Source organism: Mixophyes fleayi, chromosome 9 (genome assembly GCF_038048845.1).
Source record: "Mixophyes fleayi isolate aMixFle1 chromosome 9, aMixFle1.hap1, whole genome shotgun sequence".
In the NCBI taxonomy this organism is placed as follows: domain Eukaryota; kingdom Metazoa; phylum Chordata; class Amphibia; order Anura; family Limnodynastidae; genus Mixophyes; species Mixophyes fleayi.
Genome location: NC_134410.1, coordinates 102,103,708 through 102,123,673, shown reverse-complemented (window position 1 = coordinate 102,123,673; position 19,966 = coordinate 102,103,708). Strand labels below are relative to the sequence as shown.

At 41.9% G+C, this 19,966-nt stretch overlaps 1 protein-coding gene across 2 annotated transcripts in view; it reads left to right on the top strand.

The window, feature by feature from the left end:
• CRB2 (crumbs cell polarity complex component 2) overlaps positions 1-19,966 on the top strand; it is a 109,101-nt gene that overhangs the window by 54,529 nt on the left and 34,606 nt on the right. For both annotated transcript variants that reach the window (XM_075184733.1, XM_075184732.1), the window contains exons 3-6: positions 1,876-2,071; positions 3,074-3,213; positions 11,043-11,228; positions 15,582-15,695. In XM_075184733.1, the coding sequence (XP_075040834.1) occupies positions 1,876-2,071; positions 3,074-3,213; positions 11,043-11,228; positions 15,582-15,695 (636 nt within the window). The remainder of the gene's footprint in view (positions 1-1,875; positions 2,072-3,073; positions 3,214-11,042; positions 11,229-15,581; positions 15,696-19,966) is intronic.

Below are 19,966 nucleotides of genomic sequence, written 5' to 3'. Positions count from 1 at the left end.
TTTTCTTTCTTGACCCGTCACAGTATATATCTGAACCACTCTCACTCCCTACAAATGACTAAGGTTGAATGATTAAAGCCCCGGGACACTCCATTACCAGCCAGTCAATCACAAGCAGCTAGCATGGGACACTACTTGTGATTGGCCATTTTCTTTTGCAGCCATAAGGTGGAAACTTTGGCCTAGAAAGTGTAAAAGACCAACCATGCCCGATGCACAGCCCATCAGTGGGTTCAGGCGACACAACAGCACTTTGATCCCACTTGGGGAGATGCCATTATTCTTTCTTGTACAGGGCACTAGAATGCTTAGCTATGGCTCTGTTCTTCATAAGTGAGCTCCAATGGATGTGAAAGAGGCTGTCTATTAATGGACCAGTGTGTATCTCCACCAAGTCATTTGTGGATCTATGTCTAACCCCTGCCTAGGAGAGCCAAAAAGATTTCCTGCAGTTGTGTGCACTGGATATTAGTGTAATTAAAACACAAAATGAGAAGCTGTCATATGTGAATGTTTCACAGCATCTATAGCGTATTAGCAGACTCTCCAGAAATGCCCAGGAGACTCCTAAATTTGTGCGCTTCTTTGACTCCCAAGAAAGTCTGGCAATCTCCCTGAAGCCAGACCAGAAGGAGAAGCAGTTGGCAGAGCCCAGATTGATGACGCTATTTGCATGATCACACTCCACCCACCACGGCATATTTAGGGAACCTGTTTAGTTAGTGGGGTGTTTGTTATGGCTCAAATTGTGCCTTCAAGTCTAATTCATACTTAACTTCCGAGTAGGGGAGCTCTGAAAGCTCAATGACTATGCTGTTTATCACATTAGAAGGGTAAAACAAGTATTTAATCAGTCAATCTAAAACTAAACATTTTGCTTTTGGGTGGAGAACCAATAGTTGAAACACAAACTGAAACTATACTTACTGCTATACTTTGCTGTCCAGACCCGCCAGGGTCCTCATTAGTCCCACACCTCATATCGCTCTTCTCCTACCATTCGGCCTTTGTGAAACCATCTGATCAGTTGTTGTGAACTTCCTATTAACCTGTTAGGAGTTATAGCAGCTATAAACTTTTGCTTTTTATTTTAACTCTTTGTACATCCAAAATTCAATGCTTGACGTTGGGTGGAGCCCTCTTTTAAGCCACAGTGCTCTGTGAAAGTAGCCTAATAAAGTTGACTAAAAAGGAATAGCTAACCGGGTGTAGTACCTATTATTGGTACTGATTACCCCGACAGAAGAAGACGACAGGAGGAGACTAAATACCTAGTAGAGCGACTTGAAAAAAAACCTACTTACCAGGATGCAGATGTCTTTCTGGGACGAGTTGTTGTGTTGGGATATTAGGATTAGGAGTTGAGGTTAGGGTTATCCCTAACCCTAATCCCTAAAATAATACTTACATCACATCAATGACAGCTGTCTCTGTCCATCGCTGCTTTAAGACAAGACACCTTTCACCTAGAGAGCAGATAGAGCCCACAGTCCCATCTCAGTCAGTATAAAATCCAAGGAAAATAAATGTACTTTAGAAGCATCTATATAATAGAAAATAATGTAGGGGGGAAATGGGGAGCTTATTTTTGTATTGTTCTTGCACATCTTACATTTCCTTCACTATTTAAACAGATTTACTATGAATGAGTAGAAAGATCAAGTGCATAGCTAGCATTATACTGCCACCTAGTGTCAGCATATGTAAACTCCATGCTCATTATATCCTTACCATCAAAAACATTATTTGCAAAGAAATATTTGAGCATTACTGTATTGTTAAGACTCAGACAAATACATTTAATCTATTTTGTACTGATGCTGCAACTATTTAGTAACAACCTGCTTAACACTATAATGTTTTCTTCATCTGAAGGTGTCAATTGTGAAACAGAGATAGATGAGTGTCAGTCAAACCCCTGCCAGAATGGAGCCACGTGCTGGGACCACGTTGGCCACTTCTCATGTGAATGTCCAGCAGGGTACAAAGGCGAAATCTGCCAGGAAGATATTGACGAGTGCCAAAGTCACCCATGTCAGAACCAAGGTGTTTGCGTGGATGCCATTAACAGGTTGTCTGATCTAACTTTGCCTTTACACTTTACTGGTAATGGTGACCCATTTGTTGCCTGGCGTGAATTATCATTGAAAGAATAAGTAAGATAAGTTGATGAGTGAATAATTAATAAGTGAACTATTTTATTTATTTTCATTATCAATTTCATTTTTTCATGTTATTGTTGCTTTAACTATTTTCTCATTGTGAGGTTTAGAAAGGAGTTAGAAATTGTATGTACATATGGAGGAAAGAGTGGTCTTTGCTCCATATATGCTGCTGCGTGGCTGTCTGGCGGAGATGTAGCGAGGGCGCACACACATGATAATAACCATTACATGCCTATAGTGTTTGGGTATGCTATCACTTGTAGAGCTACAAGTGCCAACATACCCATGGCTGCCAGAGCATGCTGGCACTTGTAGTACTAGAGACCTGTAGCGCACATTTAAGAGAATACAGTGAAATAAACACAAACATACACACTGTGTAAAAAGTCCTTTATAACAAATAAAAACATCACCACGCACCCTTGTTCAGCAAATTATTACTGATCTAAATCCTGTGGGGGGAAAACCATATAGGATGCACATGATATGTTCAGCAAGAAGCCACAATGCTAGCTGTCTGTCACATTCTAATCAATACAGTGTAGCTTCAATCTAATTGGTCAGAGCATGAGAAAGCCTCTCTGTATTGGTTAGTAGATGGGAGACCCCATGCTGGCAACAAGTGTCAGATGCGAGCAACTCTGCATTGGTGCTTATCCGTAAATTCTGCTTGTGAGCATGCACAGTACAAATTGGATCGATTTACACTAAGTACAACTCTGCATCAGGACCACAGTCCTGGACACTGCTAAACGTCAGTGTCCATCAGAGGCTCTCAAACCTCCCTAAAGCCTCACTAGCAGCGCATGTTTTGTGCAGTATGCAATGTAATGTTTTACCTACCACTGGATTGTATAAAGACTGCTGTTTGATGCTGGTACATTGCTGATTTTGGTTCAATATTTCAGGTTCCATTGTAATTGCAGTGACACAGGGTTTGTAGGGGACTTGTGTGAAACAGATATCCTGGAGTGCGCCTCAAACCCTTGTCTGAATAACGCCACATGTCTGGAAGGAATCAAAGGCTATAGCTGTTTCTGTTATGCAGGTCAGTGTTTACCTTTCTACATGCAGAAATTCTGTGATTGCACACGCTAAATGATAAGAACAAACGTTTGCTGGAAAAGCAGGTTTTGGAATTCCAGAAATATGACAGTGAATTCTGCTGAATGCAGTGACCGCCGGTCACCACATCTCAATCCAGTAAGCAAGTGTGGGATGAGATGGAACAAGCTGTTGGACTAAAGAGCTACCACCATCTAATTTACAACAACCACAGGAAACCTTGGACATTAGTCAGTTTTCCTGTGCCGCACTTTCTGCCATTCTGGTCATTCCCCCGACATATTCAGGCTGTTCTCAGGGCAAATTGCTCATAGGTAGATGTTACTAATGCAGTGTCTTTGCTATATTGATTCCTGTTTTTATTGCACTTAACTCTCTTCATTAAATTTTAGTGTTATAATAATCTACAGTATTTCCCACTTATGTTTTTTACCAAATTATTCAGGAACGGCACACTGAAACAGTTTCCTTGTGCAGCCCACAGTCCCTAGCATGTTTGCCTGGTGAATAATGTTAACCAATTGAGTTTGTCTATTACTGCGGTGGGGGTGATGGGTGACTACATCATACTTGCCAACTTTCGGCAAGTGTATTCCGGGAGAGGGGCGTGACTAGAGGGTGGGAGGTGGCAGGGTGCGGCCAAATGCGTCATTTTGGCCCCGCCCTGGGATGGAAATGCCGTGTTGTCGCGAGGCGCAGGGGGCAAAAGGCAGTGCCGTAACTAGCCATTTTAGTGCCCTGGGCGAGATAGGGAAGCGGCGCCCCCCATCTAAGTGGGAGTGTCAATTGTCGAGTGGGCGTGGTCAACCTACTGTGGGGGGCGTAGCTAGCTCTTTACAAGTTCTAGACCGCACTGAAACCACCTCCCTCCCCATTCTCCACGGTCTGGCTTTGTAAGGATCTTTATGTAATGAGCCTCCATAGATCAAAGTACTTTAAATGCAGCTATCACATGCTAGCTGTATAACAAATGAATTGGTTATTGAAATAAAACTCACTGAAACAAATTAAAACAAATGTAACAGTACCATCTGTATCACACTGCCCCTTCATCACAGTTTCTCCTTTATCACACCGTGCCATGGAGCCAACTTTATCCCATCGTGCCCCCTTATCACCATCGCACGAAATGAATATATATATATATATATATATCCAAAAACGTAATAAACAATGGCGCTCACAGCAGTATTGTATAAAGTTAGTATAGAGAAAGTCCACACATACACCTCTTCCACATATGGAGGCAGCCTTCCTTATAATAGGTGGGTAAGTCCAGAGTCAAATGGAAAGTCAAACAAGGATACGGCGCACAATGGTGTGTTACTAGGAATTTATCCCAGGTTCAGTGGGGAAATAATATAGTCAATGAATCAAAGTTCCACGTTTGCTGGACGGTCTTATAGGACCAAGGGTATAAGTCCAGTTTGCACATATAAAAGACAGAATGATATAGGCATAGGATTAGTAGAAGCAGTGTGTTAGTGATAGCCCATCACCATAGTATTACACACCCAAAGGAAATTATATCGCTTATCTGTATGATTAATCCAAAGACTGGAACACAGCTTAACAACCACTTCACTTTCAATATTATGTGGTCAGCATACTCAGCAACTGCAAGCCTGATCTCCAGTCAAAAACATCAGCATACTGTAAACATATCTTTCTTCCACTCAATGGGTAAGAAAAAAAGGAGATAATACACTATATGGTGTAGTATTTCAAGGTAACAGTATTTAATCAGGATATTAACATATAAAATGCACACTCACAAAGAGTAATAATAATGCAAGCTTATCTGAAATTCAGGTATCAGATATACCATGTCCTCAGGTACAGCAGGAACCTCCCACAGTCTTCCGCACAGGAGCGACTTATAGGGATCAGTCTCAAATCCCATTTTGCTGTGATTTGAGACTGATCCCTATAAGCCTCTGGTTATTGGCCACACTTATCACCTCCTGAGGAAGTCCTGTTTGAGGACGAAACGCGTAGAGGCTTCTTTCCAACTGTTCCTGTGTATTTGGGTCACCACACCATTAGTCGCTCCTGTGCGGAAGACTGTGGGAGGTTCCTGCTGTACCTGAGGACATGGTATATCTGATACCTGAATTTCAGATAAGCTTGCATTATTATTACTCTTTGTGAGTGTGCATTTTATATGTTAATATCCTGATTAAATACTGTTACCTTGAAATACTACACCATATAGTGTATTATCTCCTTTTTTTCTTACCCATTGAGTGGAAGAAAGATATGTTTACAGTATGCTGATGTTTTTGACTGGAGATCAGGCTTGCAGTTGCTGAGTATGCTGACCACATAATATTGAAAGTGAAGTGGTTGTTAAGCTGTGTTCCAGTCTTTGGATTAATCATACAGATAAGCGATATAATTTCCTTTGGGTGTGTAATACTATGGTGATGGGCTATCACTAACACACTGCTTCTACTAATCCTATGCCTATATCATTCTGTCTTTTATATGTGCAAACTGGACTTATACCCTTGGTCCTATAAGACCGTCCAGCAAACGTGGAACTTTGATTCATTGACTATATTATTTCCCCACTGAACCTGGGATAAATTCCTAGTAACACACCATTGTGCGCCGTATCCTTGTTTGACTTTCCATATATATATATATATATATATATATATATATATATATACATACATACACACACACATACACACATACAATATAAAGAGCCTCCTAGTGTCCGCCATACCTTACAGAGAGTATTCCTGTGACCACCATACAATACAGAGAGCATTCCTATGACCGCCATACTATACAGAGAGCATTCCTGTGACCACCATACAATACAGAGAGCATTCCTGTGACCGCCATACTATACAGAGAGCATTCCTGTGACCGCCATACAATACAGAGAGCATTCCTATGACCGCCATACTATACAGAAAGCATTCCTATGACCGCCATACTATACAGAGAGCATTCCTATGACCGCCATACTATACAGAGAGCATTCCTATGACCGCCATACTATACAGAGAGCATTCCTATGACTGCCATACTATACAGAGAGCATTCCTATGACCGCCATACTATACAGAGAGCATTCTTGTGACTGCAAAACAGATAAATACCTAACCTGAAATTAATAGACCCTACCATTAAAATAAAAAGCCCCAACAATAAATTTAATTGACCCACCAGCACCCCACAAATAAAATAGTACCCATTAAATAATTAGCCCCCACCTAAACGTCACCATTAAATTAATAGCCTACCTCCCACCCATGTACTAAGACACCTAACCTCCCTACCCTCATATCACACATTAATACATCCCCCCCTTCCCTCACACATTATGGCAGCATACTCCCCCTTCCCTCATAAAGCATAGCAGCATCTCCCCTCCATAATAGCAAGATGCAGCACACATTCCTCCCCTTCATAATAGCAGCACACCCCCCCTCCCTAATAGCAGCTCACATCCCCCCTCCTTAATAGCAGCTCACATCCCCTCCCTCCATAATAGCAGCTTACATGCCCCCCTCCCTCCATAATAGCAACTCACATGCCCACCTCCCTCCATAATAGCAGCTCACATCCCCCCCTCCCCTCCATAATAGCAGCTCACATCCCCCCCTCCCCTCCCTCCATAATAGCAGCTCACATCCCCCCCCTCCCCTCCCTCCATAATAGCAGCTCACATCCCCCCCCTCCCCTCCCTCCATAATAGCAACACACATCCCCCCCCCTCCCCTCCCTCCATAATAGCAACACACATCCCCTTTCCCCTGCTTTTAAACTTACTTTTTTCCTCTTTCTTCCTGTCTAGCCGTCGCTGCCTGGCTCCTCTCTGGTTCTCTGCTCCTCTGTTGCCTAGCAACGTCATGAGGCAGAGGGCAGAGTTCAGAAGGGGGTGGAGCCGGGTGCCGGCCGCCATTTTGGATGCGCCGGGCGGCCGGCAGTCTGAATCTGAGGTCTGTTTAATTTTTATTTTTTTTCACTCCTCACACAGAGGCAGGTGCGGGCAGCCATTGCGCCCCCTTGGGACTGCGCCCGGGGCGGCGGCACCGCCCGCACCGGCCTCGTTACGGCTCTGGCAAAAGGACGCGATTCACCCCGAATCGCGTCATTTAGGCTAGGCAGGTTCGGGATGCGATAGACTTGCCTGCTCTACAAGGAGTTCGTGAGACCGACCCGAATTTCGGGAGTCTCCCGGACATTCCGGGAGAGTTGGCAAGTATGGACTACATGGACCACTAGGATGCAAAAGCGGCTTCCTATTGGTCTACAACATCACACATGCCCTATCCACAAAGCAAGCAGAATCCCCCAAAACTCATTTGCTTTACCATCCACCCCTGGATGTTAATACCATTGGTATCTAAATGCCAATCACTACAAGTTGCATGTGTAAGACAACAAGTCAGCTAGACCTCCTTCAGCGCTCAATAAAATGCAGCTCTATTTTGATCAAAAAAAGTGCCGCTATGCTTAAAATCCAAACTGATGTGCAAAAGTAGGTATAAATTAACAGCGTTTTATAAAAATATAACTCCAGTAGATTTTTTAGACTTTTATTGTATATATTTTCTCTTTTCTACATGATCCTGCTGGAGTTGAAGCTGATTATATCGTTAAAAAAGACATTTTTCACCCATGTTAAAAAGGATTTCATGAAAAATAAGTATTTTGAAAAATAATGGGATTTTTTGTGGTTTAAGCATTAGACACTCAGTTTTTTACATTTCTTTAAATCTTTTCACACAATTATATTTTTTATATATTTATACAGAGAATGCGTTATTAATTTATCCCAACTTTTGCACATAAGTTGCATGTGTAGTCTGCAAAATATGATTGAATGAGAGATGAATTTACCAAGTGTAAACGAATCACCCGGTATTATTGAAAAGTTGGCTACAACATGCAGTCTCAATATGCAGGATAGGTAGGGTAATACTCTGTAAGGTGCTAATTTGAGTCTGATGTTCCAATCAATAAAATAATATTCTGGTGTCAGTTTGAGGGCTTGTGGAAGAGAATCATGTTTCATTTAAAAGAGATTTGTGTGCAACTCACAAAAAGAGTTTCCACTGCTCACAATAACCACCAGTTATGTTTTTAATATCAACGCAAAATGCAAAGTTTGCCAGATCCAACATGGTCCATAATGGTTCCTCTTACTACCCAGCCTGTTTCAGGCTATATTGGGATCTTGACAGATTCTGCAAACATTGCATGTACAGGGCCTGATTAATTAAGGAAAGTAAGTAAAGAAATTAGTAAGTTTTGTCCTGGACAAAACCATGTTATAATTCAAGGGGTGCAAATTAGTTTATTATTTTGCACATAATGAAAAATACTGGCTGTTTTTTCATGTAGGTTTCTAATACTCGATAGCTTTATTTTTACAATGACATTAAAAGTTGATATAGGATATGCTCTACCCCATTTATAAATCTGTCCTCACATTTTAAATTTACCTCCCCCACCAAAACAACATGGTTTTGCCAAGGTTCAAAGTTACTCAATTTTTTTTGCTTTATATTCCTTAATGAATTAGGCCCACAGTAGCTATAATTTTTTTGTATTAAGTCATTACAGTTAGAGATGTTCACTGACCCCTGTGTTCTAGTTTTGGTTTTGGTTTTGGATCTGGATTAACTTTGTGTCTTGGTTTTGGTTTGGATCCCGATTTGTTTTCTAAAATTCCTATTTTTTTTTTTGCTAAAATCACATATTTTTGCTTTTTATCCCCCACTACATTATTATTAACCTTAATAACACTAATTTCAAGTCATTTGCAGTCAGTTTTGACCATCTCACAGGTCACAATATTATTTTCATACACTTTCAAACAAAGACTGCTACGACCTGGCTGGATGCTAAGCGACAGAGCAATGACACAAACACACGGCAGTTCATAGCACATCAAGGAAACATTGTCACACAGCAGTGGCAGAAAAGAAAAGTGGTGCAAGATGGAATTGTCCTTGGATCATGAAATCAGTTATGGTTTATGTGATCGCTCCACCCATTCCTTGGAAAACTGTGGTAATTCTGCAGCTAATACATTGCGACGAGCGCTGCCCTTCCCCCAGGGTGCGTGCTTTAATCAGACCCAGACCAATCCAGGGTGCCAGACAATGCACTAAAAAGAGCCATTGTAATTCACAGCAAAACGCAAGTTCATCACTGGGCTTCGAATCAGGCCCAATTCCCAAAAAATTATAATATAGTTAGGTACCTTTGATGTAAAGTGCAGATTACAAACACCTTGTGAAATACTGATGACACAGCAGCAAAGTGGAAGGTAATACATATACACGTCTATTTAGAAATCCATGCTTACATTACTTCAAGCAACGCTGTTCTTTGTTAATAAAACTGTTGTCTTTATACCATTCAAAATAATTAAAAATAATCCTCCACCATTCTTTCGATGTTGATAGTTACAGGTCTTTTTTTCGTGACCAAGGTGAAAGGTGTTTTTTTTACATTTTTGTTTCCCTGACTTAAAAACACTATGCACTTTAACATAGGCTTTAGCAGATGACGTAGTCATGATGATTACTATCATCATGACTGGTGCCAGCAGCTGCTTGATGCTCCTGGTCTGCTGTGAATCCATTTTGATAACACAGTACAATGTGACTGCAGATTAAGAACAACACTGCTAGCCCTATTATTTCTATTTCAGCAATAACAATTAGCAATGGAGCGCTCCTCTTTGTGTGTTACCTATATAACACAGTACAATGTGACTGCAGATTTAAAAGATCGAGCCTGCCAGCCCTATTATTTCTATTTCAGCAATGACAATTAGCAACGGAGCAATGGAGCTCTCTTCTTTGTATGCTACCTATATAAAACAGTACAATGTGACTGCAGATTTAGAAGACCAAGCCTGCCAGGCCTATTATTTCTATTTCAGCAATGACAATTAGCAATGGAGCTCTCTTGAATGTCACTGGAGACTTTGAAGAACACTAGCAACCAATCAGATTCTAGCTGTCATGTTGTAGAATGTACTAAATAAATGGTAACTAGAATCTGACTGGTTGATATAGGCAACATTTCCACTTTTTAAACCCGCAGTTAAGTACATATACCCCATGATGTTTATTGATGGAACATTTTACTTTTTAAGACTAAAAAAATAATAAAGAATATGCACAAAACTGTGCATGGATTAAACGTGAAGGAAAATAGGACTATCATATACAAGTATGTGAAGACATATGCTTAATAATTTTGGATTAATAATATAATTCAGCCATGCATGTCTGTTTCAGATATTGGCCGCAGAAACAGTAATTATCAACTTCCGTGTCTTTTGCATCTGTAGGGTTAAATTTGTCCATAGCAACCAATCAGATTCTACCTATCATTCATCTTGTACATTCTAAAGAATGATAGCTAGAATCTGATTGGTTACTATGGACAACACCTTCATTTTTCCTTTTTAGAAGTTTGATAAATCTACCCCGTAGTGTGATATCAGCAGGTTATGTGGGAGTAACTTGGACTCACTAGCACTACAAATGTAATTAGCATGAAATGCCAGAGGCTGAATAAAAAAACAAAGGGCAATAAATAGCTTAGAAGTGATTTTATGAGACACCCCTTAATATAAATTTTTTAGACATGTAAGACTTCACAGCCAGAGAACGCATGCATTGGAAACACTGTCTGAGCTGTTATTCTGTCACTGAATTGGTGTGTTATATGTACAATCACCTGCTATACTTTTATATATTATAACATGTCACCTTCACCTAATCCTGATATCAGCATTTTTGTAACCAATGTTTACTTTTTGGACAGGATATTCTGGGGATCACTGTGAATTGGATATTGATGAATGTGCAGACTATCCATGCCTGCATTATTCTTTGTGTCTTGAACGATCCAATCAAACACTTTATAGTACAGAGCCAGAGTTTAACAACACAGAGTTCAGCTACAATTATGCTGCAGGATATGTGTGCAGGTGCCATCCAGGATTTATAGGTAAGCAGCGACTACCAACCGGGGTAAGGGCATTTATGAGAGCCAGCAGTGCAAATGCTGTTTTGTAGAATTATGTGCCTGTTTTTGCATAAATGTTCCCTATATTTTTTTGATGTAGTGGCCAAAATAGAGTTTACTACGGGGATGTAACTTTTCTAATTTTCTGATGAAAGGAACTGGGTGGATCAAGGCTTCCTTTGCTAAATGCAGGCTAAGCACACTCGTGGTCCATGCACTGCACCGTCATGCAGAAATGTTGCAGAGATGAAGAGTGTTTAAATGAGATCCAACGGTTGGATGGCATTTGCAGGGGTGTTCTCTAGATAGCATTGTGATGCAGTGCTTTGTCTTCTTACAAAACGACTTGGGGGTCTGTTTAACACATACTTGCCAACAGGGGCTGGCTGGCCCGGGGGGCCGTGGGGCAATACCCCCCCGGGCCACTGGGTCAGACGGCTATTAGGGCCCCCCACCCCCATGCAAAATACATAGTTTCCCCCTGCGGGGACATCATCAATGACGCGGCCGCATCCCCTGTCATGTGATGCGGCCGTCTGTCTGCCCCCCGGGCTTCCCTCTCCCAGCCGCGCCTGCTTGCCAACATTGTGTTGTTGGCATCCGGGAGATACCAGAGGGGGGCACAGTGTAAGAGTGGAAGGGGGCAGGGTGGGGCAAATTGCACCATTTTGGCCCCACCCCTGTGACCAATCGTAATATTGGTTGGGGACGGGCCAAAATGACGCTATTCAACTCAAATCGCGTCATTTTGGCTCCCGGTGGGCAGGATGCAGACACTTGCCTGCTCTCCGGGGAGTCCGGAAGACTTACCCGGAATTCGGGAGTCTCCTGGACATTCTGAGAGAGTTGGTAAGTATGATTCTACAACCTTGTTCAATGTGAAAGATTTACTATTACTGCCATTGCTCAATTTACCAAAAAATGTAGCTTTCAATGGAATGCCATATGCATCATAGAAGCATACTTTACATGGTAAAGTGCATTTATAACTGCACATCTACCAATTTAAGAAACTCATTAATATGCACAATAGTAACACAAAAATAAAGACGATCCCAAAGTCCCTTCATTCTCAGAAACTATTTAAATAAGGCTCAAGTGTAGAGCAATTGACCACAAGAAAAACCTGTCACTGAGGAATGAGCATTGTGAGAGGAATATATGGATCAATAGGTAATCATGTTTCCTAGTAATATAACATAAAGGTTGCTTATTTATTTTGTCTTAAGCCTAAGTGAGTGATTCCGCACTAGACAAATCGGACTGTCCTCATATTTATATGACATGGACAGGGCTGCCAAGAAGAATTCAGGGCCCGGGTACAACAAATTCATGGGGCCCCCCTCATATTCAAGTAAGCCCCAAAATTTTTTTGCGCCGCCTTACGGCGGCGCAAAACAATTTAGGTGTATGGTCATACATTCAGGGGCGTGGCTAGCCAAACGGCGGTGCAAAAATTTTGGGAGGTGTGGTCATGCATTTGGGGCGTGGCAAACGTGCCATTGGGGCGTGGCTAACATAAAAACCACTAGGCTCTCAATTCGCCGGAGCGTCACATATGTTCAAGCACTCCTGACTTTCAGGACATCTACCACCACAGTGTAGTATACAAACAATGCAGTGTGTACACAAACAGTTCAGTCTTGGCCTACACCTTACATTGGGCACAACATTCACCAAAAATTGGTATTGTCCCTACTAGAATCACAACATTTCACACACTGTGCTGCTCTCTCCTACCTGTTCTTCTCACTTTCTCCACCTGTGGCTGCTGGTTTCTTTAGTTGCGGCTTGTCCGGATCCAGGAATGTTGAAGGACCTATTTTGAAAAAAAAATGGCTACATTTAGAAAATTACAGCCAGCCCCGGCCTTAAATCAATAGCACTCACGATTAATAATTAGGCCTTCCTCCAGCCCCAACATTAAAATAATAGTATTCACATTTAATAAATAAACCTATTTCACTTCCTGCAAACAGCCCCAGCAATACCTATTTCCCGCAACCATCACTGCCATTAAATAATTCATAGTCACATTTAATAAATAGACCTCATTCTCCCTAAACTCATCCCAAGATTCAATAGCCCCCAAACCACCCCATCTTAAATTAATAGTCCCTACTATTAAATTGCCTCACCATCACCCTACAAACAAAATAGCGCCCATTAATTAGCCGCCACCTACCTCACACACACTACATTGCAACAAGCCCCCTGTGCCATCACACACATTACTGTGCCCCTTCATCACAACTACACTGTACCCCCTTATGCTCACACTGCGACCTCCATGCTGCTTTTCCCCCTTCTTTTTTACTTTGTGCCTCTCTCCCACTTTTTTTATTCCTCTGTTCCTCTCTCCCACTTTTTTTCCTCCTCTGTTCCTCTCTCCCACTTTTTTTTCCTCCTCTGTTCCTCTCTCCCACTTTTTTTTCCTCCTCTGTTCCTCTCTCCCCACTTTTTTTCCCTCCTCTGTTCCTCTCTCCCCAATTTTTTTTTATTCCTCTGTGGCTCTCTCCTTTTTTTCCTCCTCTGTTCCTCTCTCCCACTTTTTTTCCCTCCTCTGTTCCTCTCTCCCCAATTTTTTTTTATTCCTCTGTGGCTCTCTCCTTTTTTTCCTCCTCTGTTCCTCTCTCCCACTTTTTTTTTATTCCCCTGTGGCTCCCTCCTTTTTTTCCTCCTCTGTTCCTCTCTCCCACTTTTTTTTTATTCCCCTGTGGCTCTCTCCTTTTTTTCCTCCTCTGTTCCTCTCTCCCACTTTTTTTTTATTACTCTGTGGCTCTCTCCTTTTTTTCCTCCTCTGTTTCTCTGTCCCCTTTCTTTATAGTACTGTCCCTCCCTGTTTTCCTCCCCTAGCCTCTCCGTTTCTTTACTTACCTTTTGTCAACTTCTTTCTTTTCTTTTCTGCTCTTCTGTCTCCTCTTCTGTCTTCTTTCTTCCTGCTGGCTGCGGCGCTCCTCACTGACTGACAGGCGTGACTTGATGACGTCACGCCCGGCAGTCAGTGTGAATGGAGGAGAGGAGGGACACGGCGCCGCGCGATCACGTGAGTATTTTTTTTTTTTTTAAATTAATTTCTTCTTACAGCTCCCAAGAAACCCAAGACCACCCCCCCCCCCCCCCCCCCCGCGGGAAAAAAAATAAAAAAAGTTAAAAAAAAAAAAGCGCAAGAGAGAAAAATAAAATAAAAAAATAAATAAATTTAATTATCAGCGAGGGCCCGGCCCGGGCCCCCTGGCATGGCCGGGCCCGGGTAAACTGTACCCGCTCCCCCCCCCTCTCGGCGGCCCTGGACATGGATAACACCATTCATTGTTTAAAGAGGGGGTGCTCTGTTCAAACAACTATACCAAGAGAAAAGATTGAACAAGGTTCATAAAGGAGAAACGTAGAGCACTTCAGTCCACCAAATAATTAGTAAGTCATAAAACTTAACTTTTATTCATATTCATATAAAATCTGCAACCAGGACATAAAGTGAAATATTGAAAACATATAGACATATATAGTGAGAAGTCACAAAGACACCATGTGTGATTTCATTCTTGTGAAAACTATGTCAGGGTAGACGTCATTGTGGCGTCCATACCCAGAAGTGGGAGCTCTGGCGGCGGGTCTGCCGGCTCTCTTCTCTTGGATCTCTTCCAGCATTTCTCTGATGGCGATGACTAATACATACCATCAGCTGTAACGGAGAGACCGCTTATCCCTACAAATTATAAGTGAACATTCAGCCGTGATAATACATTACCGCAGGTGGAGTGAAGTGCGCGGGTACTAACACAGTTTAAATGCCGGCTGCCTGTCTGCACACCATACAACCATTACTCACTGGCAGGGAGACTATTGCTGGTGATTTTTATAATCAGTATTAAGAATATTATAGAGACCAGTGTTCATTTCAGTTGATAGTGGTCAGTAAAGGATGCAAGTCTACCTGGCTACTCTCTAATACATTTGTCATATATTACAAGACAATAGGGAGAGTGAACTGAACCCTATAATTTGTATATGGTATATAACCATGCGACAGCAAAGTTCAACATAAATGCAATACAATAAGGGTTTTACTGCCTCTCAGCATGCCGCTCTCATCGGAAATGTGCTGCTTCGGTTCTTAGGTCTGTATTATATTCCAGTCACCTTTGTAGTAATCTTTTTTTTTTTTTTTTTTTGTAGGGATCCTGGTTGTTAGGGTTTTGTAACTCGGGAAAACTTACCTAACCCATAATATACCTCCAATAAATAATGTTCATTTAACTACTAATATGACCCACGTGCTTTAAAGGTATGGAACTGATACTGTTCATGTGATCACATTGACTTTACTTCTAGGAGAAAACTGCTCTGTGGAAATTGATGAGTGTGAATCTAATCCATGTCAGAATGGTGGATCCTGCGTTGACCGGATCAATGGGTTCATGTGTGACTGTGCACTGGGATACACTGGTAAGTCAGAGATTTTCATGCTAATATAGGTAATACTAGAGAATGACGTTATAATACATACAGCTGTGTTTGTCAGTTTCTCACTGATATTCATTGTGGTTTTCTGCCACTAGGGTAAGGATCTTGGGTGGCCTAGCCTAATGCCTGACTAATGCTGTTATTTGTAATTTGGCTGGAAATTCTGTTTTAATATCAGTTCGGTACTCACACATATTATGAACATTTTGGGGCTGATCCATGTTCGGGCGTAAGTGCCTTTGTGTGCCCTATCTTGTGTGAAATAGCTCAGCGCATGCTCAGAAACGGGCCTGTCCGATCGCAAATGACATGACGGCCTATAACAGACTACGACATGAGAGGTGGACTAACGTAGGTAATGTACAGTAAGGGCACACAGTGGCCGTGCCAATGCAGATTCCACCGATTCAAGGTCTGTGTTTCTCAAAAGTACATTGTTTTAGCTGTATCTTTTGCACCAGCTACAGGGCAGGGGTAGGTGCCAGCTGATAGTGATAACTGGCATGTAATAGTCTTTGTATTAAAAACTACACATATGCATGCGAATAGATAACAAAGAAACTGTATATGCAAGGAAAATTTACTATATAAACACATTGTATGTATAGTACACATTAAAAACATTGTGTTTTATGTAAAATACATTTTTTATTAACGATTACAGTATTATGAGTTTTCTTTTTTCTTTTATAATTTTTTTTGTGTGCATTCTGGTGGGGCTTTATATTGCACACATGCATGTGCATATCCTGCAGTCTGTTCTGTCTGTTGACATATGACAAGTACTGCTTAGGCAGAGTGTACTTATACCCAGATTCAAATGGAAACAGAGCCGGACTGGGACTAAAAATCAGCCCTGGCATTTAAAGCACATAGGCCCACTTCTGTTCCAGATAATGATGATGATGATGATGATGATGATGGTGATAATGATGATAATAATACACACCAGTATCAATGGTATGTACAGGACTGCCAAGAGAAGTTTGGGGCACAGGTACATGTGAACCTTCAGAGCCCCCCTCAATAGAAGAGTAGGAGAGAAACTATGCGCCGGTGCCGAAAAAGGGCGTGGCCGCATTATGTTGGGGGTGTGGTCAACATGGGGCATTGATACATACATTATAATAAAACATTACATTTATCTGGTCTCCAGCCACATCATGCCACCCCCCAGGCACATTATGACTCCCCCAGGCCACTGTACTTATCTATGCTTCTGGTACTGCTGACATCCATCACGGTGGGAACTTCCTGTAGAGTGAGCAGGGAAGCTCTATGTCTCACAAGATTACCAAATCTTGTGAGCTCCTCTGCTTGCTCTGCAGTCTGTGTCCTATACAGGGACTGGGAGCAGCTATTCGCTCCCTCCTACTAACCAGAGCTGGATTAAGGCTCGAGGGGCCCAGGGTATTTAAGACAGCAGGGCCCCTATTATGTAACATGGTTATCATTTTAGACAAATACACAGGTAATACTGTGTGCACTATTAGATGCATGTAGCTCTGCCTTCATGAACAGTACTCTGTGAAGTGGGAAATACCTCCCAACTGTCCTTCCAGTCAGACCAAATCCTGATTAAGCGAGACAGTCACCCAAATTCAGGACTGCGCCACCAGATTCAGGACAGTTGGCAGACTGCCCTGCACTCTCCTACCTGTTCTTGTCACTTTCACCACCTGTGGCTGCTGGTGTCTTTAGATGATGCTTGTCTGGATCCTGGAATGTTGGGGGCTCTATTTGGGAAAAAAAATGGGTACAAGAAAATTCCAACCAGCCCCGGTGTTAAATCAGTACAACCCACGTTTAATAATTAGGCCTCCTTCCAGGCCCAACATTAAAATACTAGTGTTCTTATTTGATAAATAGATCTATTTACCTTCAACCAGCCCTGACACTAAATTGATAGCATACACATTTATTAGATAGATTCCACCCCAACCTTCCACAATATTAAATTAATAGCATTTATATTTAAAAAATAGGCACATTCCCCCTAACCTGCCCATACATTAAATTAATAGTATTGACATTTAATGAATACACATATTTCCTCCCACACAGCCTTAAATAGGCAATACCGTGACCCACTTACATTAAATATCCCCCTATATTCAAATTAATAGACTTAACCATCACCCCACCAATAAGCCATTAGTTCCCAACCAAAATTATATGATTAATCCCCAACCCCAATTAAATTAAGTCACCCATCCCTAAGTGCAGGCCTGGGGGAATAATGAAATCCCCAACTAACACCCACCATTAAGTGATTAACCCCAACCTCATCATTAAATTATTAACTCAAGCCTCTACCCACATAACATTAACCAAACCTCCCCCCCACACCGACCTTCTTCCATTCTGCATTTCAGAGGAAGACTCTCATGCTTACCTCTCTTGCTGCAATCACACATCAGTGGCACACTTCAGGTGGTGCACCCCCCCCCCCCATGTGTTACACATAGGTGTGCGCAGTACATTTCATTAGGGTGTGCACCCAGGGAAACATAGAGAAGGATCTGCCCTCAGCTCGCCACTGAAGCATCACCTAGGTAACATAATATGCCGCACAGTAGTGCAACCAGTTCCTATTATGCCACACAGTAGTCTCCTAAATTCCTGTTATGACATATAATAGTGTCCCCAATTCACATTATGCCACAGTACTATCATATATCAGTATTCCACACAGTAGTGCCCCCAATTCACAGTATGCCACAGATTATTGTCCCCAATTTACAATATGCCACAGATTCTTGTCCCCAATTCACAGTATGTCACAGATTGATGTCCCTAATACATGCCACAGATTGCTGTCCCCAGTTCATTGTATGCCACAGATTAATGTCCCCAATCCACATTATATTGCATACCCCCTCCCCCCCCCAAGGAATAAAGGGATCAGTGTCAAGTAAAAAAAAAAAAAGACAATAAAATAAAAAGGGATCCAGTGCAGGCCCGGGTCCCGGTATTGAATACCAGCCTCACTTCCCCTAACTTCCCAAAAGTAACGATGAAGGTGACTTACCTCTGCTTCATTTCCTAGTCGACTGGGCAGGGTCCTCACGGCTCCTGTACACTGCCGCCTGCTGGCAACATCATGATGTGTGCGACCATGACGGAGCCCCCTCCCAGACAGCTTGATGCCAAAGTTGGCAAGTATGATATTGAGGCACCTCATAATCAAAATCTTTAATTAATTAGGAATGAATCGTGTGAAAGAATGCTACAGACAAGATCTCAATATGTTTATAGAAATCTTTGTTTTTAGATTAACCTGTACACTAACTTTACAAACCCATAATATGACATTAGGAAAGACCTTTGCTTAAATGGGACTGGTTAGCATTTTCCCTTAAGCGAAGTGACAGTGAAGCTTAACTAGCCGCACGTATATAAACCTTTTACATAGAAAGACCAATTGAAATCCAACATTTTTCTGACCTTTGCACATAATGTTTTGGATTTACTGTCTACTATGGAAATGCTCCACAAGGCTGTAAATGCATTGTCAGTTCTGGAAGCTGATACTGTACATGAAAATGGACATAAATGACTATATCATGTGTACAGGTGGAGTTTGACATTTCTGGGAAAAAGTAGTTTGTAATACATGTAATAAATATAGGTACATTCATATCACTTAACTGCTTGTCCAGCTGTGGGCAATTTACACTAGTTTCTTGGTCGCTGCATAGGCCTGAGGGAAACATACTTTTTTAAATGAAAGGAAATGAGCTGTAAGGAACTAGGGATTTGGCTCAGAGTGTCAGACTGTGCCCAGTGGAGGAGTCTGCCATCTCCACTAAGTCAGCTTCCCTGCAGGTCATGGGAGGTTGAGAATGCTGTGGGAGCTGCCTGCGATAAACAATTCATCCTGAACCAGGGTAGGAGGAGAGGAAGCATGAACCTGAGAGGACTAGCCCGGGGCTCTGAGCACGTCTCGCTTTATTCATTTTGGTACTGGTAGTATTTGTACTGCTCTAGTTAATTAGTTTTTAGAAAATACATTTCTCTGTAGATAGGAATATCAACAAGTAACCTGTAGATTAAAGGGCTGCACAGATCTTCTACCTCCTTTCTTACTGTATTTCATATTTGGCTCTTGAATTCCAGGTAGGTCTCCCAGACTCCCAGGAAAACAGGCAATTCTCCCGCGTCCTGCCCACTATGCACCTCAATGATGCAATTTGCGGGAGAATCACTGGGACGGAGTCAAAATGATGCAATTGGCCCACCCTGCCATCCCA